This window comes from Grampus griseus (genome assembly GCF_964374135.1).
Source record: "Grampus griseus genome assembly, chromosome: 19".
NCBI classification, from domain to species: Eukaryota; Metazoa; Chordata; class Mammalia; order Artiodactyla; family Delphinidae; genus Grampus; species Grampus griseus.
The window spans coordinates 54,878,605-54,903,539 of NC_139013.1; the positions used below are offsets into that span (position 1 = coordinate 54,878,605).

General features: G+C 54.4%; 1 protein-coding gene across 1 annotated transcript in view; it reads right to left on the reverse strand.

The window, feature by feature from the left end:
* CIBAR2 (CBY1 interacting BAR domain containing 2) overlaps positions 1-24,935 on the reverse strand; it is a gene marked incomplete at both ends in the record, with an annotated part of 40,317 nt that overhangs the window by 2,888 nt on the left and 12,494 nt on the right. Inside the window, 11 exon segments of the mRNA XM_082677840.1 lie at positions 5,221-5,363; positions 6,799-6,974; positions 7,464-7,562; positions 9,088-9,144; positions 9,148-9,201; positions 12,121-12,225; positions 13,010-13,273; positions 13,346-13,364; positions 13,366-13,404; positions 15,265-15,391; positions 15,394-15,505. Of these exon segments, the coding sequence (XP_082533966.1) occupies positions 5,221-5,363; positions 6,799-6,974; positions 7,464-7,562; positions 9,088-9,144; positions 9,148-9,201; positions 12,121-12,225; positions 13,010-13,273; positions 13,346-13,364; positions 13,366-13,404; positions 15,265-15,391; positions 15,394-15,505 (1,195 nt within the window).

The following is a 24,935-nucleotide window of genomic DNA, read 5'->3' on the forward strand; positions in this document are numbered from 1 at the left end:
GAACCAAGTTCTGATATTGTAAGTTCTTTGTACAGTGAAAGGGAGTAGACCGTGATTTTCCTATCGCCGAAAGGGGAAAAAAGCAGACCAAGGAGCTCTTAAGTTGCCAAAAGGAGGGCTGGAGAGAGTCCAGTTCACGAGTTTTGTGCTCCAGTGAAACCCGGGACGGTCAGGGTCACGGGCAAGCCCCACGCTGGGTTTAGGGCAGAGACCCAGGACTGGAGTCAGAGGTGCCGCCTGACCTTTCTCTTTCCTCCTTCCCGGGAGCTGGAACCAGTGGAGCCCGTACTCACCTCTCCCTGCCCGGTTAGACGGTGAAGTTCATTGCCGTGGAGAGAAGGTGGCAGGCTTGAGGGTTGCTTTTCCGTCGGCTGTTTTAAGTGGGTTGGTTTATCACCCAGAGCAAGTGCTCTGGGTGTTGCAGCCTCCCAGCGTGAGAAGCGCAGTGTTCACGCCACAGAGGGGCTTGCGAGGAGTTTTGTTGAACCCAGGTGACCGTGACCAGCAGTCAGGGCTGCAGCTACAAGCCTGACCTTCCTGGGCGTAGCTGCACCCCGACGAGTTGGCTTTTCAGCGAGTGGGGATCCCAGCAGGTCGGTGCGGTTAGATCAGCTGTATGGCCGAATCACCTACAATTGAGACAGCTGGGCAGCCAGGGGCCTGAGGCATTTGCCAGAACAGCAGGGAGCTTGGGAAGCAGGGGGAGAAGGGCCCGGCACCAGCCTCGGGGGAGGGGTAGCAGCCGGGTGGTGCCAGGCTTGTCACCCCCTGGCCACCCTCTTCCTCAGCCACAGGCAGAGCTGCAGGGCTGGGGGCCCACGGCCCCTCGGTCCCGGGGTTCTTCTCGCAGCGCCCCACCCCCGGCCTTTTAGTTTCCTTGAACCACTGTTTCTGCCACTCAGCCATCTCCCCGTCTTCCTGCAAATCACTGATCCCTTTTTACGATTCTTGAGGGGGAGTTTCGCCAGAAAAGCCTTTGAAGCTGAGTTCGTACAGGGGAATGGCATCGGTGACAAGTGCCCCTAACTGGCTGGTGTGCGACGTTCCGACCTGGGCTGGAGCCAGGCCTTAGTCAAGTCACATGTCCCAGTACGTCCTTGTCGCCCGGCGGCCGGGAACAGGCCTGTGTGGGTTCTCCAGATGGTTCCCACCCAGGAGCACCCTCAACGCCAAGACCCTCCGCGTGGCCGGGCCACCCGGCCTCGTTCTGCCGCCATCTCCCTGCAGTCCCTCTCCAGCAAGCGCCTCGGGTGGCCGGCCTACCTCATCCCTGGGTGTCCTGGCGCTGGCCTGTGTCCCTGCGTTGGCTGGTCTGTCTGAGCTTGAGATGAGTGAAGGGCTGCGGGGGGGAACCTTCCCCCTGGCTGTGTCCCCAGGAGTCAAGGGGACACTGCTCCCGCTCTAGAGTTCTCGGTTACTATTGGAGAAGGAACACCTTGTCATTTCCAGGAGCGAGTCAGGACGGTCTGGGTTTGCCCGTCTTCCCATCACTCTGTGCAGGCGGGGGGGACCCTGCATCCTCGCTTGTCCCGCAGGGTCAGACCAGGGCGCGTCGCTTGGCGCCCTCCTGAGCAGCACAGACGGGGTCGCTGAGCTGGAAGGAGGGCTCCTGCTGCTGTGATGCCCCTCGGACCCCGGGGGGCTGTGCCTGTCCCCACCTTGGTCCTGGACGGTGCACTCGCGGAAATGAAAGGGAAGTGCTCAGCAGGCCCGGTTCCCACACACAGGCTGCACGTGCGGGCCCTGATCTGTCCCTGTGCTGGAGGCTTGCTTAGGTTCCCGTGGACGCCTTGAGATGGACGGGCCGACCATCTGAACAGTAGGAAAGGCTCGAATTCAAATGGCAGGTACCTCCCCTTAAGACGTGTCAGCTCGAGAGCTTCGTGGCTCTAACTATGGCCTCTGGGGCTTCAGGAGGGTCTCCCACGTGCCTCCCCTGTTTCTCTCCCACCCATTGGTCTCGGACGTGAACTTGCCTAGGCCATATCCACGCATTGCCCTTAGTGGCCCAGAAGCCGGGGTCCGCGACGCAGGTATGTTATATGTACACTTACGCAATTTCGTGTCCCACGAGGCGACGTTCTACAAACTATATTTTCAGGTGGAGAAAGTTTCAAGGTCGAGCTCTCAGAACAGTGCTAAAATCAAAGCTGTTTCCTGTGAAGAAAAAAAAAACCGTCTATATATTTCACCTCAGATTGTCAGAAGGCAGAAACTGAAATAAATTCTTAAAAAAAAGAAGTCAGTCTGTTGAATTTTTGTTTTCACGTGTCCGTGAGCACTTTTTTTTTTTTTTTTTTAACAGAATTTACAATCTTCTCAGTGATGACAGAGAAAACACCTTTTTTCTGGGGTCAAATAGACGTTCTCCCCACTTAGGCTAAGCAGCTGGGTCTTGTGCAGACGTGTGTGTGTGTCGTGGCCAAACCGATGGGCAGAGGGAGTGTCCGCTGAGTCACCGCCGGGGTGTGTTAGTGAACGGAGGGGCCTTGGCCTCCAGGATGCCTCCGGCCCCTTCCAGCTGATATCCTGGTCTTGCCTTTGAGCCACAGCTGCCTCACTTCTTGCTTTTGGGGGTCGGGGGGCTGTGAGTAGAACGCGATTACCACCCCCGCCTGACACACACAGGACACCTTCATCATCCCTTACAACTTGGTTTGACAGACGTATTTTGTGAAATGTTGGGCTTTCTTTTTTTCTGATTATAAGAGGTCAATAGCCATGTTCTAACTCTCCAGACTAACAGATCCGGGAGGTAAGCCTGAGGACCAGCACAGGGCCTAGAAGAAGTGTCCTTGGTACCTGGAGAAGTGGACTCAGTTCCAGGGGCCCCGGGTGGGATGGTTCCCGGGGCGAAGGTGCAGGCAGGTCCCCCAGCCCTGGCCTGGCCACCTGAGATGGGCTGGGGTATGTGCCCTGATGCTCAGTGGGGCAGGGGCCGGACCGCCCTGTCTCTGGTTCTCCCACCCAGCCTGGAGGACCGGCCCGGGTGGTAGAAGCCTTCACACCTGACTTTTCCTCAGGTGCCAGGAGAGTCCAGCAGCTGAAGGCCAGGGGCTGGAGTCAGAGGCAACTCCTGGTGACAGGGAAGGACCCCTCTGAAGGCAGCAAGGATTCTGAAGAGCACGGGGACCCGAGCCTGGGTCCCGTTCTACCTCCCCACCAACCCACTGTGTGCCTTTTGCCAAATTGTTTTCTGAACCTCAGTTTCTTCATCCATATAATGGGAGGGAAAACATCACCCATCTGAGGCGGTTCCTGCGAGAAATGCAAACGTGCTTCTCACTCTAATCTCTTTCCTCCTTGTCCCGATGAGGAAATAAATCAACCTGGGAGCTGTACCTGTAGGAAGGGTCCCGCCCATTAAAGGAAAAAGAAAAACGACCAAACTTCTCTCTAAATTTTATAGGAATCCATTTAAAACATACTCTTCAAAATTCATGACACTAAATATAAAAGAAATTTAAACAATTAGGCATTCACATCGTGTTCCTTTGTAAATTGTAACCTTTCTACTTCTGACTTTATTGATGCTTAAAACGGTGCTGAGGCTTCTGGGGCACCCTGACCATGGTAACAGTCTTGTCCCTTAAGTTCGTGCCGAGCACCTCTGCCTGCAGCCACCTCCCCTGCGCAGTGCCCCAAACGCTCCGGCTCCCCTAGAGAAGCATCTCCCCTCTTTCCATATTTGGAACAAGCTTCTCACTCACGAAGTCACCTTTTAATGTCACAGGAAATGACCGCAGGTGCTCTCTTTTCTCCTGTGCTCAGATCCTGCGCGAGTTGCACTGGGAAGCAGTGGGGTGGGTTTGTCCTCAATGCCTGGGACTCTGAAAGGAAGAGACCCCAAAAGTTATGTTCCTTCCACCCCTGCTCACCCCACCTCCCACCTCCTGGGCCCCAAAGAGAGGAGCTAGGAATTTTGTCCCTACTCCCAAGCGACCATGCACACAGAGAGAGCCAGGGAAGCTCCTGGCTGATGTCCAACCCTGGAATTGGGAACAATTGGTCTCTTGGGCGTGCTGGGGCCAGAGAGGGAGGGGAGAGGCCCCTTGTGCCGTCAACTTACCTTTAATGAGCACCTACTATGTGCCAGGCGCCACCAGGCTCCAGGACCACAAGATGAAGAAGCAAGGTCCTTTTCCTTCAGAAACTATCAGTGGGGTTCAGACACAACTGAGGTTAAAAAAAGGTACATTTGTGTGTGTCTGTCTGTGCGTGCATGTACACACATATAAATGCTCAGAGTATAAAAATATAACAAAATATATACTGTAAATGTGATGATATATAATACAATCTATGATAAGGTTATTTTATAAATTATTATATAGGAAATATAGAATGTTTTAGTTATTTTTGGAGTGAGTGTCCTTCCTGGTTGAATCAGGGTGGGCTTCCCTGAGGAGGTGCCTTGGAGCTGCATTTTGGGAAATAAAAGTCACTGTGGCGAAGACGTTAATCCTGCAATGATCCCATGAGAAAGGTTTGGGTTTTTTTTAATTTAATTTTTTATTGAAATATAGCTAACTTACAATGTTGTTTTAGCTTCTGGTGTACAGCAAGATGATTCAGTTGTACATATCCATATTCTTTTTCATATTTTTTTCATTATATGTTATTACAAGATACCCCTGTGCTATACAGTAGGACCTTGTTTATCTATTTTATATATGGCAGTGTGTATCTGTTAATCCCATACTCCTAATTTATGCCACCCCCCCTTAACCCTTTGGTAACCATAAGTTTGTTTTCTATGTCTGTGAGTCTATTTCTGTTTCGTAGATAAGTTCCTTTGTGTCATATTTTAGATTCCACATGTAAGTGATATCATATGGTATTTGTCTTTCTATCTGACTCACTTCACTTAGGGTGATAATCTCCAGTTCCATCCAAGCTGTTGCAAATGACATTATTTCATTCTTTGTTATGGCTGAGTAGTATTCCATTGTATGTAGGTACCACATCTTTATCCATTCATCTGTCAATGGACATTTAGGTTGCTTCCGTATCTTGGCTATTGTAAATAGTGCTGCCATGAACATTGGGGTGCATGTATCTTCTTGAATTAGTTTTCTCCAGATACATGCCCAGGAGTGGGATTGCTGGATCATATGGTAACACTATTTTTTAAAGAACCTCCACACTTTTCCATAGTGGCTGCACCAGTTTATAATACATTCCCTCCAACAGTGTAGGAGAGTTCCCTTTTCACCACACCCGCGAGGAAGGTTTTGTTCACCACTTTGCTGAGGAGGAAATCATGGTACCCGCAGTGGGGAATGAAATCAGGGGCTCGCTGGCTCCAGAGCGTAGTGTTTATCCTGAACGGCTTCAGGACGTCCTCTCCCTGGCAGAGGTCTCTAGGAGGCAGCAGGAGGTGTGCTGAGAGCCGAGTGACCCAGAGCTCAGATGGCCCCAGCCACCATCAGGAATTTGCTCCCCAAATGTGCACACCCAGGGGGCCCAGGCGGGCAGGCGGCCGAGCCTGCGGACTCCCACCCCTCCTCCACTTCTGGGATGTGTCCCTGGTCCCACGGTCATCCCCGCACATCACGTCCCTATGGTTTGGGTGAATTGCGTCCCCAAAACTCATGTGTTGAAGTCCTAACTCCCAGTACTCACAATGTGACCTTATTTGGAAATAGAGTCTTTGCAGATATGTTTAGTTAGGATGAATGGGGTGGACCCCTGATCCTATGACTGGTGTCCTTATAAAAAGGGGAAACAGACCCCAGAAGGAACCAGACCTGCCAGCACCCTGATCTTGGAGTCCAGCCTGAGGGAGAATAGATTTCTGTGGTTTGAAGCCCCCAGTGTGTGGTGCTGTGTTAGGGCAGCCCTGGGAGATGATTCACCTGCGACCAATAAGGACTCTGTGGGGCTTTCCCGGGACAGACCCACCCAATGTCCTCCACCTGACTCTTGTTTGTAGAAAAACTTTAGCCTCCTAGGCTAGTTCCCTGAGTTCCAAAGAATAAATTTAATCAGAGAAATGAGAAAATGCAGAAGCTAAGGAAAATTGTCAAGCAAGACAAAATAATAAGAGTTCAGCCATTAAACAAAGCCAAGGACCTTTAGTTCCTCCTCAAGGGCTATAGATAATATTCTGCACCATGTCCTTTGAGCTGTTTTGCAGGTACGGAAACCCCACAGGTGGAAGAAGTTAACTGGATGCTGCCCAGTTACCTCACCAGCAGCCAATCAGAAGAATGTCCACAAGGGACTTCCCTGGTGGTCCAGCGGTTAGGACTCTGCGCTTCAACTACAGGGGGCCCGGGTTCGATCCCTGACTGGGGAACTAAGATCCCACAAGTCGCACGGTACAGCCGAAAAAAAAAAAAGAATAAAAGAAAAATGTCCGAGAGCTGATAACGCGCCCCACAGTCTCCCTCCCTCACCCTGTGTTTAAAAACCTTTCCTGAAAGTCGTCGGGAAGTTGGGAGCTTTTGAGCACCAGCTGCCTGGACTCTTTGCTTGGCGCCCGCAACAAATCCTGCCCTTTCCTTCACTGCAACCCGGTGTCAGTAAATTGGCTTTACTGCACACAGGCAAATGGACCCGAGTTTGGTTCCGTAACACACGTTCACACGGGCTTAAACACCCAGAAGCCCAGTCGTAAGACAGGAAATGAGACCCAGCAGGAGTCAGGGTGAGATGCGCCCACGTTTATTGAACACCTGCTAGGTACCAGGTGTCCTTCTGGGCACCCTGATCCCCAGAGCAGCCTGTGAGCTGAGTGATGTGATTCCTGCCAGACAGATGAGGAAAGCGGGACTCAGAGGACACGGGACTTGCACACGGCAGAGCCTCCGAGCATCCAGCCTCAGCCCCCTTTTCCTGACTGGGGAGTTCTCGTCCTGGCGATGCAGCCCCTTCCCCTGTCCCCTGAGGTCCTCCACGGGGTCCTCCTCGGCAGACTTGTCCTCACTGGCTGCTTCTTTTCTCTGGCTCCGTACGGTGCTCTGGGTGCTCTAAATAAAAGAAATACAACAACAACAGAATCATCATCACCATCACAGCAACAACAGCGATAATAATAATGACAGTGACAAGCATCGTTTCCTGAATGTTTCGGGTAGATGTGTTCGCCTAATGCCACAGCCCTTTGAGGGGGTTACTATCATTGGCCCCACTTTGCAGGTGAGGAATCTAAGGCACAGAGAGGTTAAGGAACTTTCCCCGGGTCACACAGCTTGGGAGCAGTGGGTTTGGACCCAGGCAGTCTGGCTGGGGACCATACTTCCTCCTCTGCCTTTCAAGAGAATTATTCAGAAAGCATGAGACGCCCCTCACCACACTGTGGTTCCCTGAGTCTGCTTCAGGCAGGTCCGGGTCAGACTCAGGGCCACCCTCCCACTCCCCAAGCAGCACTCCCTTCTCAGACCCGAGTTCTCAGCCGGCCTCTGGTCTCTGGTCTCTTCACCTTGTCACAGGTGTTACGCCCCACCCCCAGTGCTCACCTGGGCGAGAAACCACGGGACGGCCGGGGGCAGGGTGGTGTCCGTGAACAGCCGAGCGTCATAACGCCCATGAACTCCACGCATCTTGGCTCTAAAATCCTGCCAGGAGGGTTGGATCCGGTCAGGAAACAAACAAAGGGGTGCCAGCGGGAAAGAAAGACGTGGGACGAGAAGCCGGTGCCCAGGTAACTGCAGGGACCCCCACCTACGCCAGGTTCGCCTAGGAGTCTCCTGTTTCTTATTCCTTATGATCTACTGCAGAGCGGTAAGTGGGCATTGTCATCCCATTTTACAGATGGGAAAACTGAGGCCCAGAGGCAAGGTAACATGTCCATAGTCATGCAGGGAGATTAGAGATCACACTGCCCCCCGACCAAAATAGAGTAGAGTTGAGTGAACGCACCAGAGCCCAGCCAACCTTCACTGACCCTCCTATGATGGTTTTAAAGCCATCCACAAATTCTTCGATACTTCTCCCATCAGGAGCTGGACTATAATTCTCCTCCCCTTGAATATGGCCTTAGTGACGCACTTCTAAGGAACAGAATGTGGCAGACAGGATGCTCAGTTTCTTCGAAGCTTAGGTCACGGAAGGTGACACAGTGTAATTCTCTGATGCTCATTCTTGGACCAGCTGCCATGCTGTGAGGAAGTCCACGCCCCATGGAGAGGCCGTGGGCAGTTATTCAGGCTGCAGACCCCACTGCAGACCCAGACGGGATGGGCCTCACTGGGGTACAGCTCATGCAGTCGCCCAGGGCCCCCAGCTCAGAAGGACTCTGCCATCTTGGAATTGTTAATAATTATTGAACAAAGGGCCCACGTCTTCATTTTGCCCTGAACTCTGCGAATCACGTGGCCCATCCTGGACCCAGATGACAGCCATCATCTACCACACACGGGCGAGGAGGCCTTGGAAACAGCTCCGGCCCCAGCTACGGACTGGCTGAAAGACCGGAGTGAGGACAGCCTAGCTGAACCCAGCAACCCTAGAGCCACAGAAGATAATCCCGGTAAACGACCGCTGCTTTACACCACGAGGTGTGACGCAGCACATTAGAGATAACTCAGATGGCTTTTTCTAGATCCTCATCACATCAGGTGTGGGTAATAAGCACTTTGTCTCCCTCCGAAGTTCAGCAGGCATCAGCCTGGCGATGCTTGTTGTTGTTGATTCATTTGTTTTTAAGCACCCAGGTGATGGTCATGAACGTGGATGGTCCAGAGAGAGAGAGAGAGAGAGAGAGAGAGAGAGAGAGAGAGAAGGTGTTGGGGAAATTCCCCACCTCTGGGGACTTGTGGTTGCCAAGGGGGAGGGTGGGAGGGAGAGGGATGGACTGGGAGTTTGGGATTAGCAGATGCAAACTATTACATATAGAATGGATAAACAACAAGGTCCTACTGTAGAGCACAGGGGACTATATTGGATCTCCTGGGATAAACCATAATGGAAAAGAATATTTTAAAAAAGAATGTCGTACGTGTAAAACGGAGGCACTTTGCTGTACAGAAGAGATTAGCACAGCATTGTCAATCAACTAGGCTTCAATAAAAAAAAAAAGACAAAAACAACCTCCAATTCAGCCCCACCCCCCAAATAGGAGATGAGATGTCCGTGACCCACCTCCAGATCTCTCTCCAGGTCGTAGCTCTCCAGGGTCTGGAAGGCACTGGAATACACCTACACCGCTTTGGCGTGGAAGACCATCTCAATGGTCACAAAGTCCGAAAAAATTTTCTATGGGGAGAGACGCCCAGGTCACATAAGTAACACTGTCAGAAGGACTGTCCTGGGGTCATCTCGACATGGACCAATTGGGGGTGTGTTTGTGTGTGGGCGAGGGCTTAGTTGTCTTTGCAGGGAAGGTCCTAGGTGTGGAATTTCAATATATTATTTCTAATTAATTTATTCTTGTTGAACAGATAATGCATTCCCATAGTTCAAAAGCTCCCTTGCACAGAGATTGTTCCAGAAATGTGTGAGGCCTTGTGGACTTTCTGAGGGGCATCCTTTTCTCAGCTCTGTCAACCTGGGCTCCTCCACTCAGCTTGCGCTTCTCTCATTCTGAGGTCAGGTTGATGGCTACAAACTTTCAGCCTCTGTCACCCACGGGCTAGAAGTCGGTCTTATGGGAGAGGGAGGGGATGCTACTGGCCCAGAAGGCCCACAACCTGATAAGCCAGCTTGTCAAAACATTATCAGTGATGGAAACGTTGGCTTCTCTTGATCAGATGGTTCAGCTTGGCTCAGTAAGCTCTCACAGAGCTCCTACTGCATGTCCGGCTCCAGTGGGGGCTTCTACTGTGTGCTGGGCCCAGCACAAGCTCCTACTGTGTGCCAGACCTGAGGGGACACTCCTGCTTTGTGTCAAGTCCAGCACAGGCTCCTACTGTGTGTCAGTCCCCTCCTACGTGCTGGGCCCAGCACAAGCTCCCACTGTGTGCTGGGCCCAGCACAAGCTCCCACTGTGTGCTGCACTCAGCACAAGCTCCTACACCGTGGCAGGCCCCAGCAGGAAAGAGGCTTGCTGTTGGGGGAGGAGCCTGCAGTTTGGAGACACACCTCTTCCTGTCACGTGAGAAGCACCTGGAAGAGGCGGGCCGGAGGAAGCCGCTAGGCCGCCTGGGAGAAGGAAGGGGCGAGGGGGCCAAAGACTGTGCTGGAAATCCCTGGCTCCTGCCTCCTCCCGTCCTGCCCCCGGGAGGCCGTGCTGGTGACAACAACAGGCTGCGTCCTGCCCTTTGCCGGCCTGTAGCCCCGAGGAAATGACGTATCCTCTCAAGCCTCAGTTTATGCGTCTGCACAGGAAGGACAGGAGTGGTCCCAGTCCACAAAGCCCTACGAGAGATTCAGTGAGCGCCGCGGCTCTCGACCTGCGGGCCCCTCATCAACACCAGCCTCACCTGGGAGCTTGTCAGGGATGCACATCCTTCGGCCCACCCAGGCCCACTGGATGGGACGCCAGGGTGTGCCCACCGTCTGCGTTTTAAGGAGACCGCCGGGGCATTTCTGACGCGCGCTCAGGTGAGTGAACCGCTGCTTGAAAGCATGGCTTACATTCTTTTTAGAGGAGCCAGAGAGTTATTTTGTAGGTACTTCATTAGAATCGTGACCTAAAACTGATAGAGTGGTAATGATTATTTCAAGTTTGGGCTTTTATCTCTTTTAACATTTGGAGGTTTGGATAAGCGTCTCTTACAAATGAATTCCCCCAATTTTAAAGGATGCCCATGTTAAAGTGCGTGCTTCTGTTGGCCGCTGACCGTGCAGAACCTTGTGTGCTCTCGCCGGCCTCGAAAACGTCAGGTGCTTGATAATGGTCTGCTGGTGCTTTTAGGTTCTGCCTGCAACGTGGATGCTTGAGCAGTAATTACCACTGTTTCGCTCGCTTCGTTCGTTCATTCTTTCATTCATTTTCCCAATATTTACTGAGTACCCACCGAGTGCCAGGCCCTAGACGTGGTGCCCAGGACCCAGGAGGGGACGTGGCAGGCAGGGGGTCTGCTCTGTGGCTTCGACGTGCAGTATAGGAGGTGGCGTGGAGCAGTGAGATCTCCCCTGCTGTCCGCCATCACAGGGTCTGCGTGAACTCTGTCTCCCAAGAGCGTCAGCTCTGTGAGGACGGGGCCTTGCTTTGCTGGCTGTGATGTCCTCAGCCTCAGGCATAGCGCCTGGCACATAGTAGGTGTGAATTCAACATCTGTGAGATTCACGAGTGAATTAAAGATACGATGAATCCACCCCCTGGGATAACTGCCCCCAGAGGGAGCGGAGCAGAGAGTGTTAACAGTTGGTCGGACCAGGTCTGGGGGTCCAGGTGAGTTTCTCTGAAGGACAGCAGGTGTGAACGCGATGCAGAGTAGGGGCAGAGCCCTCCTGGTAGAGGACACAGCCTGTGCAAAGGCCCTGAGGTATAAAAGGTCTTGGTGAACTCTTGGAGCGTGGAGTGGTGTGTCCAAGGGAAGGCTGGAGGGCGGGGCTGGGGCTTTGAAGCCTTGGGGAGGATTTCAGCCTTTCTCCTTGGAATGAGGGAAGCACAGGAGGGTGTTACACCCGGGAGTGACAAATCAGAGCTGCCTTTTGTGAGAGCCTTGGGGCAGCAGTTTGGAAAATGGACGAAAGTGGCAGGGGGGCAAGAGTGGGTGCGGGGGTCTCTGTGACCATCTTGCCCTTAAAGACGCCGCCTCCCTGAGGCCTCTTGTAGGAGCTGGGGCTCTGGGCCTGGGGCTCTGCGTGGGTCGGGGTGGAGAGAGGAAGTATTTGTGCCCCTGGGGCTGTGCAGAGAAAAGGAGGAGGGTCCTGTGGATACTGTGCGGAAAGGCAGGGGCTGGGGGGCACAGACTCTGCCCAGTTCTCCTGGTAGGCGGGGAGCTTGGCCGGGTGCTGAGAGCGCACGGCTGCCACTGCTGGCTTCCGGGCAGGACAGCTGCCCAAGACAGCTGCCCGAGCAGCCGGCCTCTACCCGCCGCGGCCAGGAGGAAGCCAGGATGAACTGTCCTGGGAGTCAGGGCCCTGAGAGCCGAGCAGGCACAAGCTCACACACACACAGTGTCGCAGGGAACACACATGCACTCATACATACACAGGTGCACACCCGCCAGAGCTCACCCACGGGGCCGCCCAGAGTACTTCCGACCAGGGACCGACCACCCCCACCTGGAGGCCCTGCAGCTTCTGCTCCTGGAAGGCATCCACCATCTCCTCCGGCTGGTGGGAGGTGCGGCTGGCATCCGCCAAGGCCCTCTGCACGCCGGTCTCCGCCTGGCCCCAGAGATACAAAGTGTCATGGGGGCTCCATTCTGGATCATTCTCTGTCCCTTCACCCCACCCTTGGGCCAGCTGTCCTGCATCGTGGGAGCCTCTTGCCAATTTGGTTTTGGAAGGAATGGCCGAGTGGGACCACAGCGAAACGGGCAGCTGCTTCTTGGACAGACCCTCTTGTTAGCTGTGTGACCTCAGGCAAGTCACTGAACCCCTCTGAGCCTCAGTGTGCTTGCCTGCAAACAGGGGATGGCTGTAAGGCCTGCTTTGCAGGATTGTTGCAAGCATGAGAGTGGGCTCAGCTGAACTACTGCTATGACAGGTACTCCACGTTCGCTGATAATTAATTCCCGCATGTGGAACGATTTTAGGTAATTAACTTACTGGTTGCTTTGTTTGGCATCTATATGGCCTGACTCCACAGCAGGCCTGGCACGTGAGGAAGCTGGATTTCAGAGCCTGACGCCTGCAGAGCTGAGTTGGGGGTTGCCCCTTAGCTCTCTGTGTGACCTTGGGCAAGTCACTTTTCTCAGTTTCCCCACCTAGAAGTACCCGCCTCCCGTGAGCAGTAAGTAGGTAACCCTGACAAGGAAGCAGGCTGTGGAGGGGAGTCTCTCTCTGACTCGCTGAGTAGCATCGCTGATGGGACGGAAGCCAGGTCTCCTGAGCCCCGGCTGATGGCTGGCTGTCCCAGAGCCTCTGACTCTGCTGTCCTGAGCCCGGGGCCCTGCACACACCTGCCCAGGTAAAGCTCACCTCGGTGTTTTGTGAGGCCCTTCGTTACCTGCGTGCGAGCCTGCCTTCCCCAGACAGACTTGCGACGCTCACCTGGGGCTGAAACAGGTGGCCTCAGGGATTCAGGGCAGCCAGCGGCCCCCGTGGAGGGGGCTCGGTGATGCACGGCCCCGGCCTCAGCGCCCCCCGGCCCCTGCCTCGGGAAGGATACGATGGTCTGCCTCTGGGAAGGGGACTTCTGCCTGAGTCTCTCCAGCTTTTCCAGTTGTTTGAGCTCCTCGTTCCGGACGCGTTTGAATTCCTTGATCTCAGCCTATGGAAGGAGGAGGGTGCTTTCCTGGGGCCCCAGCCCCCCACGTGGCCCGCGCCGCAGCGCCGTGCTCACCTGGGTCTGCTTCATCTGCGCCATAGAGCTTCCGGGGCTTGACGACCTCGGTCTCCAGCCTCTCGACCTGGGGGCACGCGGACATAACACAGTCAGAGCGGGTGGAGCCGGGCAGATGCTGGGGGCTGCGCGGCCACCGGCCTGCACTTACAGAGCGCCGTCTGCACGTCCGCAGCTGCACGGTGGGCCCTCCTCCCACCTTGGGGTTGCGAGCGCGGGCGACACACTTCATCTCGCTGAGCCCTGTTTCCTGGCCTGTACGGTGCGTATGAGGAGCGTACCCGCGCACGGTTTTTTAGCAACTGGTTGGGACCCAGCGCTATTTCGTTTCTCCAGACTGCCTTAGGTCTCACCAGGGATGCCGACAGAGCCACCCGGCACACGGACTAGCGGGGAATTCAGAGCTGACTGTGCTGTGCGGCGTCCAGGGACATGGCAGGGTCAGCGAGGGGGACACCGCACGCCCCTGAGTCAGTGCCTGTGTGCCAAGCCTAAAACTAGACACGAGGATAAACAATGCCAGTACTGGTAACAGTGGTCACAGTTAAAGCTAGTGTGGGTTACGCGCTTACCCTGTGGGTGTCACAGTAGAACAGGTGTAGGAGTCCCCCCAAGGGCTTCTTGAAACCCTGATCCCCAGGCACCACCCCAGAGCTTCTGACTCAGCAGGTCCAGGGTGCAGCCCAAGAATCTGCCTTCTTCTGACAGGTTCCCAGGTGAGGCTGGTGCCTGGAGGATGGGGTCCCCTGAGAGTCGGGTTTGCCCGATGGGCCGGGGGAGCTGGAGTCCCCACCCAGCCCCTTCCTCCTCCATTATGGCTTATGGCTCTTGTAAACGCAAACCTAAAGAAGAAATAATTTTTTCCCAAGTGCTGAGAGGGAAAGGAACTTATCCCTTCCCTTTCCGTGCAGTATTCCTTTGAGAAAACATGCAGTTGTAAATCCTTTCTCTGTCCCTTTGAGATGGATATAAAGCCTTTAAAAACTGAAGAAGCCTCTGGCTGGTTTTACAACCAGGAAAGCCCAGTCATCTCTGAGCTGTAAACTTGGGGAGCACAGCGTCTCCAGGGAGTTTGCCAGGTGCCCGGCTCCCAGCTGTACCTACCTGCTTGTCAGAGTGAGGTGAGGTTTTAGTTTTCTTTGGATAAAGATGATTAGCCAGCCCAGGTGGCCACCCAGTCGCCAGGTGGAATTAGGAAGTCCTGTGTGACAAAGGGTGCTGTCCCCTTCCCCGTCCTCAGGGGGAGTGAGGTTCCTCTGTCTTTGCCATCACTTATTCCATCGCCTGTGATGTGCATTACCTCTGACTTAACGCTTATTCAATAGAAAACTGTTTCATTCTTTTGTACCATCGCAGAGAGGATTTTTCTGGGCTGGCTGGAGTTTTGTTTTATTTTATTTTTATTATTGTTTTTTTTTTTTATCCCAAACTCCTAACCCTTCCGTCTCCAATGCTCCCTCCCCCTTGGCAACCACAAGTCTGTTCTCTATGTCTGTGAGTCTGTTTCTGTTTCATAGTTCATTTGTGTCATATTTTAGATTCCACGTGGAAGTGATCTCATATGGTATTTGTCTTTATCTGTCTGACTTACTTCACTTAGTATGATCATCTCTAGGTCCGTCCGTGTTGCTGCAAATGGCATTATTTCCTTCTTTTTTATGGCTGAGTAATATTCCATTGTATATACGCCCCATGGGGATTTTGATTTTTAATTCTTTCCCTAACTCCCTGCAGCCTCCTTGCCCTCCACAAGCCTCCAGGCTCTCAGTCCTGTAAACTGCGGTGTCACCCTGGGGAGGGAGTGATGTGAGCGTCCTCACTCTGGGGACACCTTTGGAGGAGATGCGTCCGCTGACTGTGGACCCTGCCGGCCGGCTCCAACTCTCAGATCCCCCGGGAAATGGGTCCGCTGGGGCCACTGGCTCCCCTCGGCCTGCCGGTAACCCTGCACTTCGGCCAGGTCCTCGGCGAAGTTCCTCAGGGCGGCCCGCATCTCCGGGTTCTCCGTGTTGGTGAAGTCGATGAGCTGCTTGACCAGTTGGTCGGCTTGTCACGCGGCCGGGCTGTCTTGCGGGTGTAGGCGGCCAGCAGCGAGTAGGACTGGCTGAAGCACTTCTCAGCGTGGGTCACTGTGTCCCCCGTCACCCACACCTGCTGTCCCTGGGGAGGTGGGGGTCTGAGGAGCCGTTCTGGGCACGGACGCCCGGCCAGGCCACGACAGCGAAACAGGGGTCACCCACCCACCGCCCTCCTCGTAGGTGGCAAACCCAGGCCAGGCATCCGGTCCCCAGGATAATGCCCAAAGTCCCCGGGTCAGGCCGTCAAGGCAGATGCGGGAGACCAATGGGGTCACAGGGCTGGTCAGTGGCCGGGCAGGAGTGCAAACATGGGCTTGGCTCCTAACCTGGCCTTTCCCACGCCGGGGCCCTTACAGGGGCTTTATCTTCCCAGCAGAGTTGGTCTGTATTCCTCTTCTCTCTGAAATCCCCAGATTCTCTCTTTTCCCCGAGCTGTTGACATTCTCTCCCTTCTCTACATCGTAAATCTTTATTAATAAACTTTTTTGGGCGGTGGGGGGACCAGTTTTAGGTTTACAGAAAAGCTGAGTGGAAAAATACACAGGGTTCCTACATACCCCCTCCCCGGCGCTCAGGGTTTCCCTATCATCAACCGCTTCCCTTTAGTGCCCCACCTCTGTTACCAAAGGTGAACCCATAGTGACACATTCTTAGTAACTAAAGTCCTTCGTTTACATGAAGGTTCCCTCTTGGTGTCCTGCATGCCGTGGATTTTGACAGGTGCCATCGTCAGTACCCTGCCTCCACCTTCACAGTGTCGCAGAGAACTCTCGCTGCCCTGAGGACGCCGTGCTCCGCCCGTAGGTCCCTCCTCCCTCCCCCAGCCCTGAACCTTTAGTGTGTCCTCCTGGCAGGCCGTTTATCACCATGTATCGCTTCCTGTTGTGCTTGGTTCCTCTCACCCTCTGCATCTTTCTGGGTCGGGCTTGCGGGGAGCGTGCTGACTCATCTTTATGTGCCGCTAGCCTGGGGCCTGCCCATCGCAGGTGTTCCATGAAAGAATACGGAGTGAGTGAAGGACCTGCTGGATTTCATCTTCCCGAGACAGTAAAGGGGGCACAGCCTCAGACAGTCGCCTCGCTCTCGCACCACTGCACCCTCTCCTTGCCCCTCGTCCCACCCAGGTGGTCACTGCCCCATCCTCTCTCTGTATGACCAAAGCCCCCAGCCTGTGCGTCCCTCCAATCACATCTCTAAAGCTGGAAGCTGAGAGGAGGGCCCTTTGTCCTCCTGACAAACCCGAACTGCTGCAGCCCTTTACGGTTTGCAGTGCGCATCGTGGGTATTACCCTGCAAACAAGGTAAACGGAGACCAGAGAGGTGCAGCATCTTGCTCCAGGTCACACAGCCGGCCGCAATCCCTGTCCCTCCACATGGGGTCCTTGGACACCCTCAGTCAGAATCGCCTGGGACACAAGTTAAGCCTGCAGAATCCCAGCCCACTCTCCGCCAGACTCCCTGTGAGCGAGGTCCAGGGGGCTGCATTTTTAAAGAAGCCCATCAGGTGGTCCAGGGGCACCCTCGAGTTTGTGAGCCCCAGAGGAGCCAGGCGTGGAAACAGCTGGGTAAGGGGCAAGTTGAGAAGGCAGTGATAGATTCAGGCTGCAGGCAGTGGGGTCGGAGACGATTTCACAGAGGGGGTGATGCCTGATGGGGTTTTGAGATATGAAGAGGGGTTTCCCAGGTAGAGATGAGTGAGGGAAGTTGGGGTGGCCCCTGTGAATTTAGCTACCCCAGGGCTGTGGGCAAAAATGCTGGAGAAGCAGACAGAGGCCAGATTCTGGAAGCCTCCATGGTCTCTAGACCTCCAGGTGGGCGTGGTGTGGGCGGGAGAGCATCCTTACCACTGCCCCCTGCCCCAGCAGTCCAGGCGGCCCCATCTGTCTTGGTGCGTCTGGCCCCGAAAACCCGGCCGCCCCCTCCCTCCCAACCCAGGCCAGCGTGGGGCTGCTCACCTGGAGAGAACGATGTTCATTGTGGTTGGAGACAGCAGCTGTCCTGGTCCTGGGGTCCAGGGCCCCAGGGGTCCCACAGGCCTGGGAGAAGCCGCACGGGGCTGGGTGCAGCTGCGTGGTCCTGGCTCAAGGGACGCTGCCACCTGGTTACCAGGCGACGTGGCCACCTGCAGTCACCCTGGGAGGAGCCTCCGCTGGTCACTAAGGCAACCTCTCCCCGGGCCAGCCTCCCCTAGCGGATTAGGAGGCCTCAACCAGCCTTGCGCTGGCCCAGGTGGGGTCGCCGAGAGGCTCCCACTCTCCCGGTGAAGATGGAGGTTCTTGTGGACCTGGCAGCGCTGGGGTTCCCCAGGAGGTGCGGGGACCGGGCTTAGGGCTGCTGGCCCTGCGCCCAGCTGTGCTCGTGGGCCGTATTGCTGGGGCTCCGCCTCCGAGAAGGCCACGCGGCCTTCCCCAGGCTCCTAGGAGACTTGGCTACTCAGGGGGGGTTTGCGAAAAAGCACAGCGAATCGCTGCTCGGCGCTGAATCGAGGGGACAGGGCACCAGCCCACAGGGACATCTTCAACGCGTTAATCATCATTTTACTGGCCTTTCCCCCCTTATAAACACTATCTGCTCATTGCTAGAAAAGCAAGAAAACAACGATAACACAAAAAGAAGAAAATAGAACGGCACATACAAAACTGTGCTAACTGAAGTACGGTACATTTTGCTAATTGTAGGATGTGTGCAGTTCAGTGCATCTCCGTTTTACCTGAAGGAAAGAAATAGGCAACTAACAACCCCAACAGTAAGAGATTGGGCGGGAAGAGGGGAAGGTAGAAAAGCAGCATGTTGGTAACTTGCCATGGAGGACCCGCTGCACAAGTTTGTTCACTTTGTATACGTCTGAAGGTCTTTATAACGAAGAGTGTGTTTGTTTTTTTTAAAGTGTATATGAAAGCGAGGACTTTATTTTGATTGAAATACAGTTGATTTACAGTGTTGTATTCGTCTCTGGAGTACAGCGTGGTGATACACACACACACAAACACACAGACACTCTTTTTCAGATTCTTTTCCAGTATAGTTTTTTACAAGGTATTGAATATAGTTCCCTGTGCTGTACAGTAGTTCCTTGATAGTTATCTCTTTTATATATAGGAGTGTGTCTGTTAATCCCATACTCCTTGTTTATCCCTCCCCTCCTTTCCCCTTTGGTAACCATAAGTTTGTTTTCTCTGCCTGTGGGTCTGTTTCTGTTTTGTAAATAAGTTCCTTTGTATATTTTTTTAGATTCCCCATGTAAGTGATATCATATGATATTTGTCTTTTCTCTGTTTGACTTACTTCACTTAGTATGATAATCTCTAGGTCCATCCATGTTGCTGCAAAGGGCATTATTTTGTTTTTTTTTTTATGGCTGAGTAATATTCCATTGTATATATACACCACACCTTCTTTTTTTTTTTTTTTTTTTTTTTTTTTTTTTTTTTTTTTTTTTGCAGTACATGGGCCTCTCACTGTTGTGGCCTCTCCCATTGCGGAGCACAGGCTCCGGACGCGCAGGCTCAGCGGCCATGGCTCACGGGCCCAGCCGCTCCGTGGCATGTGGGATCTTCCCGGACCGGGGCACGAACCTGTGTCCCCTGCATCGGCAGGCGGACTCTTAACTACTGCGCCACCAGGGAAGCCCCACCACCACACCTTCTTTATCCATTCCTCTGTTGATGGACACTTAGGTTGCTTCCATGTCGTGGCTATTATGAATAGTGCTGCTATGAACATTGCGGTGCATGCATCTTTTCAAATTATAGTTTTCTCCGGATATATGCCCAGGAGTGGGATTGCTGGATCCTATGGTAGGTCTATTTTCAGTTTTGTAAGGAACCTCCATACTGTTCTCCACCGTGGCTGCACCAACTTACATTCTCACCAGCATTGCAGGAGGGTTCCCTTTTCTCCACACCCTGAAAGCGAGGACTTTAGAGTCAGCTAAATACAGGTTCAAATCCCAGCCCTGCTGTGTGACCTTAGGCAAATCAGCTGACCTCTCTGGGCGGCAGTCTTCTCCCCGGTAAAATGGGACCGTGGCCCTCTTTCCTTGCCTTGTTGTTAGGGGAAATAAGTCCCTGGTGCATCAGTAAAGAGACGGCAGGGCAGCCCCCAGGGCAATTCCTGGCCTGTCTGCCCACAGTGGCGCCAGCCCTGGGGTGGCTGGTCCTGTGCTGGTTACCTGTCCCTCCCCCCACATCTCTGCGTGGTCCCTTTATCACCCCATACGTCCCTTTGCACAAGCTCAGTGCTCCCTGTGGGCCCTGAGCAATGCATACACATAACTCAGCTTCTTCCTGTCTGGGGCATGTCACCTCCCCTGACTTCCCACACGGTGGCCCTGACCGGTGCCCCGAGGCTCTGCCAGTCACTGTGCAGGTCTTCCCTGGATGAGGCCGCGGAAGGGGCTCCTGTGTCCCTGCTCTGTGCGGAGCGGCCGTCCTGGTACCGGTCAGATCCCTTGCACGCTCTCGGCTCCGTCTCTCTCGGGGGCTGCACCGCACTGAATAGTGTCCCCCCAAATGCACGTCCACCCAGGACCTCAGAATGTGACCTTATTTGGAAATAGGGTCTTTGCAGATGTCATTAGCTGAGCTGAGCCATCCTGGAGCAGGACAGGCTCTGGTCCAACGACTGGGGTCTTGTAAAAAGAGGAAGCAGACACACAGGGAAGGTGGCCACGTGACAGCAGGGGCGGAGACCGGAGGGATGTGGCTCTGAGCTACGCCTGGCGTCCCTCGCTTCCTGCACATTTGGTGAAAAGCTTCAGTTCCGTCCCTGGGCCTCGTTCTATCCCTTACGTATGATTTCTCTCCCTCCCTCCTTCCCGCTGTCTCTTTCCAACTTCATTAACGTTTCATGCAGGTAATTCTCATCACAACAGCAACAATAATAATACCTGCGGGGCAGCTCTGGGCCTGTCCTGCTCCAAGCCCCACACTCATTCACTCATACACTCAGAAAACAGAATCGGCGTTTTCTTACCAAATGCGGGATTTTTAAAAAGTTGGAGTTGGGAATCAGCAGGCCAACATTAATTGGAGACGTGACATTTCACTTTAAAATGCAACCTTTTCAGTTAGCGAACTGCAATGGTCAGTCTTCTGTGTCATCTCAGCCGGGCCATAGTGACCCACCGTTTCATCCAACACGAACGCGTGGGTTGCTGGGAAGGCACTGGGGGATGCGGTCGGCCTTGCAGTCAGTTGGCTTGAAGTAAAGGACCTGACCCTCAGTGACATGGCGGGGTGGGCGGGGCGCGGGGCTTCACCCCTTCACCACCGGGAGATCCCAGGAGCAAAAGCGAGGTTTCCAGGAGCTTCAGCTCCTGCCTGAGTTTCCAGCCCGCCCTTTGGATTCCGGACTTGCCAGCCCCACATCACGTGAGCCAGTTCCCTAAAATAAATCTCCTCATATATTCAGTGGGTTCTGTTTCCCGGGAGCACCCACCTCTTGTAGGACTAGGAGAGGCCGCAAAGCCATTTCAGGTTTCTGGGGCTCCGGAAGTGTGAGTTCAGTGTTATAAGCAACGACCACCAGAGGGCAGCAGAGACCCCCTAATGGGGAATTACCACGTGGAGGGCAGAGTGGGAGGTGACCCCAGGAAACGCACCAGAGGAAGCCCGTGCCTTCAGGCAAGATGGGAAAAGGAGCAGCTGATGGAGAGAAAGGGCAGTGGGTCATTCATGAACTTAAAGAACTTTAAAGAACGGAGACCACTTTCTAGTAGGGCTACACGGAGACATCTTGTGGCCAGACAGAGAAAAGCCAAGAGACTGGGGAGAGGGGGGTGCAGGGGCTGGGTGGGGAGAGAGCCTCCCCCTCCTTCCACCCTCCCCCTCCTTCCACCCTCCCCCTCCTTCCACCCTCCCTCCCCTCCCTCCCCCTCCCTTCCCCTCCCTCCCCCTCCCTCCCCCTCCCTCCCCCTCCCTCCCCCTCCCTCCCCTCCCTCCCCCTCCCTCCCCTCCCTCCCCTCCCTCCCCTCCCTCCCCCCCTCCCCCTCCCTCCCCTCCCTCCTCCTCCCTCCCCCACCCCAGGCCCCTTCACTACCCTTGGCTGTAAGGGCAAGCAGGTCTGTGTCTTAGAGAAAAATGGCGTGAACCCTGTGCACACCCCACCCGCACCCCTGTTTAGGGCGCATGGCTTGCACTCTTTCTTTCCTATATGTATTTTTGCTGAACCACGTGAGAGCCCATTGCAGACGTCCTGCCCCTTTGCCCCAAATCCAGCGTGCACCTCAAGAGCAGGTTCATTATGTTCTCCTGCAAGAACTCACGTGACCATCACACCCAGAAAACATGGGTGCAGGGCTGGCATGCAGTACACTCTCCGTGGGCGCATTTCCCCAGCCGTCCCACTAAAGTCACTGGTGGCTGGTTTTTCCGCTGATTCGGGATGCATTGCAATTCCTGCTGAGTCCGTTTAGTCTCCTTGAGTTGAAAGGGGCCCCCCCGGCTTTTTCTTTTCAGGATGCTGCCTTTCTGTTTGTAACAGAAATAATTTCTGTCCTACAGAAATAATACAAGAACTCCTTCACCCAGATTCTCCAACTGTTAACATTTTACTGAGTTTGCCTTATCATTCTCTTCTCTCTCTCTCTTTTCTGATCCACTTGAGAGCAAGTTGCAGACCCGATGCCCCTTTACCCAAATACCCGGTGTGTGTTTCCTAAGAGCAGGACGAGCCTCTCACACAGCCACAGACAAACTCGAAACCAGGCGCTTCACACTGTTACACACTCTTTCACTCTTTATCTAATCTGCAGCCTTCATTCAGATTTCACACTTGTAATGTCGTTTCAGTACGTAAGCAAACAGATAATTTTCTCGTGCTCCAGTGTCCAGTCCAGGGTCACCTGCTGTCCTTAGCTGGCATGATTCTGATGTCTTCGTGGACGGGGGGCCAGTTGCTTTGGGGGAACGTCGCTCCGTTGGGCTGGGCGCGGGTCTCACACCTGGACCCGAGGACTGAGGCGGGTGGTCCTTCCCCGTTTTATGAGACTGTGTTCCATGGCCAGCTCCGTTCCCTCCTCCGTTCCCCATGTGATGTCACTGCCAGCTCTCTTACTTGCCCCTCACCTGCTGGTGAGCCCAGGATCTGGCTTCGTCATCCTCCGCCCCCCACCAGGGGTTTGCTGAGTGTCTCCTCCACCCCCGGCCCCGGGCTGCTGTTGGGGACGCCTCTCTACACAGGCAGAAGGGTCCCTGACTCGTGGAGCTAGTGCCCAGGGGCCAAGTCCAGGCTCCTTCCTCCTAGCTGGCCCCAGGGCAGGCCAGGACTCCCCTGATCCTCAGTTTGCTCATCTGTGAAGTGGGGACAGTCATCTTCCACCCTCACACGGTGACCTCAGGGAGGAAATGAGATGGTGCCAGGAAGGCCAAAGTAGCCTTGGTGTCAGGCCAAAGTAGCCCTGGGCAGCATGGGGGTGGCTGCCAGTGCCCAGAGGGGCTCCATCCCCATGTGGGGTCTGACCACACCGAGCTCCGGGAGCTCTGCCCTCCCAGATCCAAGCCCCAACATTTTTAGTGCCACTCAATATTGAATTAGCTTTGTTTTTTTTTTTTCCTGGCTTCAATTGGGTCTTTGTTGCTGCACGCGGGCTTTCTCTAGTTGCGGCGAGCGGGGGCTACTCTTCGTTGCGGTGCGTGGGCTTCTCATTGCGGCGGCTTCTTTTGTTGCGGAGCACGGGCTCTAGGGCACGTGGGCTTCAGTAGTTGTGGCTGACGGGCTCTAGAGCGCAGGCTCAGTAGTTGTGGCTCACGGGCTTAGTTGCTCCGCAGCATGTGGGATCTTCCCAGACCAGGGCTCGAACCCGGATTCTTAATCACTTCGTCACCAGGGAAGTCCCTGAATTAGCTTTTTTTTTAGCAGCCACATCACACCGAGCTGGCATTTCACAGGCCTCACGGAGCCAGCAGGCAGGTACATGAACTCAGAAAGGGGCACTCAGTTTGGGCTGCTGTAGACCTTACAGTCAGCAGTGGCTTTGCAGCCCTGCTGGGCCCGGTGTTTCTTCTGACTCTTGAGTCCGGCTTGGGGGACATGCTGAGAGGCCCCAGGGAGACAGAGGTCAGGCAGGGCCCCCCGAGGGGTCCCGCTCGGTGAAAGCGGAGGGGTGGTCCCAGGCCCGGAAATGGCTCTGTCCTAGATGGGCCCGCGCTGGGGGCATCAGGCCAGCCGGGAGGGATGAGGCTGGAGGGGGCGATGGGGAAGGTTCCCCGACCGTGCCTGGCCTCGAATTGGGAAAGAGCAGTAAGGAGCCAAGCAGAACGTCCCAGTTCACATGACGGGCAGCGTCCGGGGTGGGGCGGGGGTGTCTCGTCCTGCTCGCCCCTCACCCCCCCAGATTCTGCTTCTGCTCTGACTCCTGAGCTCTGAAACATGAGATAATAAACGTGTTCTGTCTGGGGTCATTTGGTTACAGCCTCCCCAGGAGACTCCTTTTTAATTCAAAGCCTGGCCATTCATCTGCTCTCTGGGGCTGGCTGCAGAGGACACAGAGCTAGTGTGAACCCTGGGACCAGAGGACTCATGAGGGTCCACAAGTCAAAGGAAACCCCAAATAATCATGGCTTTAAGAAGATGGAAATGGGGAATTCCTTGGTGGTCTAGTGGTTAGAACTCTGCGCTTTCACCACCGAGGGCCTGGGTTCAGTCCTTGGTCGGGGCACTAAGATCCCATAAGCTGTGCAGCGTGGACAAAAAAAAAAAAAAAAGAAAGAAGATGGAAACTTATTTTTCACTGCAGGGGGCTCCATGATGTCAGGGCCCAAGTTTCTCCCATTTTGTTCTTCCTATTCCTAGAGTCACCCCAGGTGCCAAAATGGCTGCTGGAACTCAGGTCATCACATCTACCATCCAGCAAGCAAGAAGAAGGGCGGGGCGAAGAACGGCATGCCCCTTTCTTAAGCTGTGCGTCACTTTGCACTCACATCCTGCTGGCTAGAACTTAGTCACACAGCCACACCTAGCTGCAAGGGAGGCTAGCAAATGTAGTCCAGGCTGCAGGGCCCCACTTCTGGCAGGGCCCATAGCTACCAACTTCGCATGGACTCAGTATGCACCCACAGACACCAAAGCCCCAGCCTCTCCCAACAGGACGCCAATGTCAGGGATCTGGGGAACTTGGCAAACACCCCACCCTGTGTTCCAAGAACTCGGGGCTCATGTGCTGAGCGGGCACCCGGGACAGGCCTGGTGTCCCGTCTTTCTCCAGGCCAGCGGTGGCCTTGGGTTCCCCAGGCTCAAGATCTCGTTTGTGGCGTGCCTCACTGCCTGTCTGCAGTCTTGACCAAACAATTAGAAAGGGCTCTCAGATTTCTTCAAATGAGTGGAAGAACAGAACCAAAACCAAAATATGTTTCCCTTGGAAAACTCAGGGGTGATTTTGAAACCCAGTGATGCAGAATGTCGGGAAGGGGTTGGAGTGATTGCTCTCTGGGTCCACTGAACAGAGGAAAATCCAGAAGCACTCCTGGGAGAGTGCCCTGAAGGACTGGGGAGAGGGATCTCGGGAGGAGGGC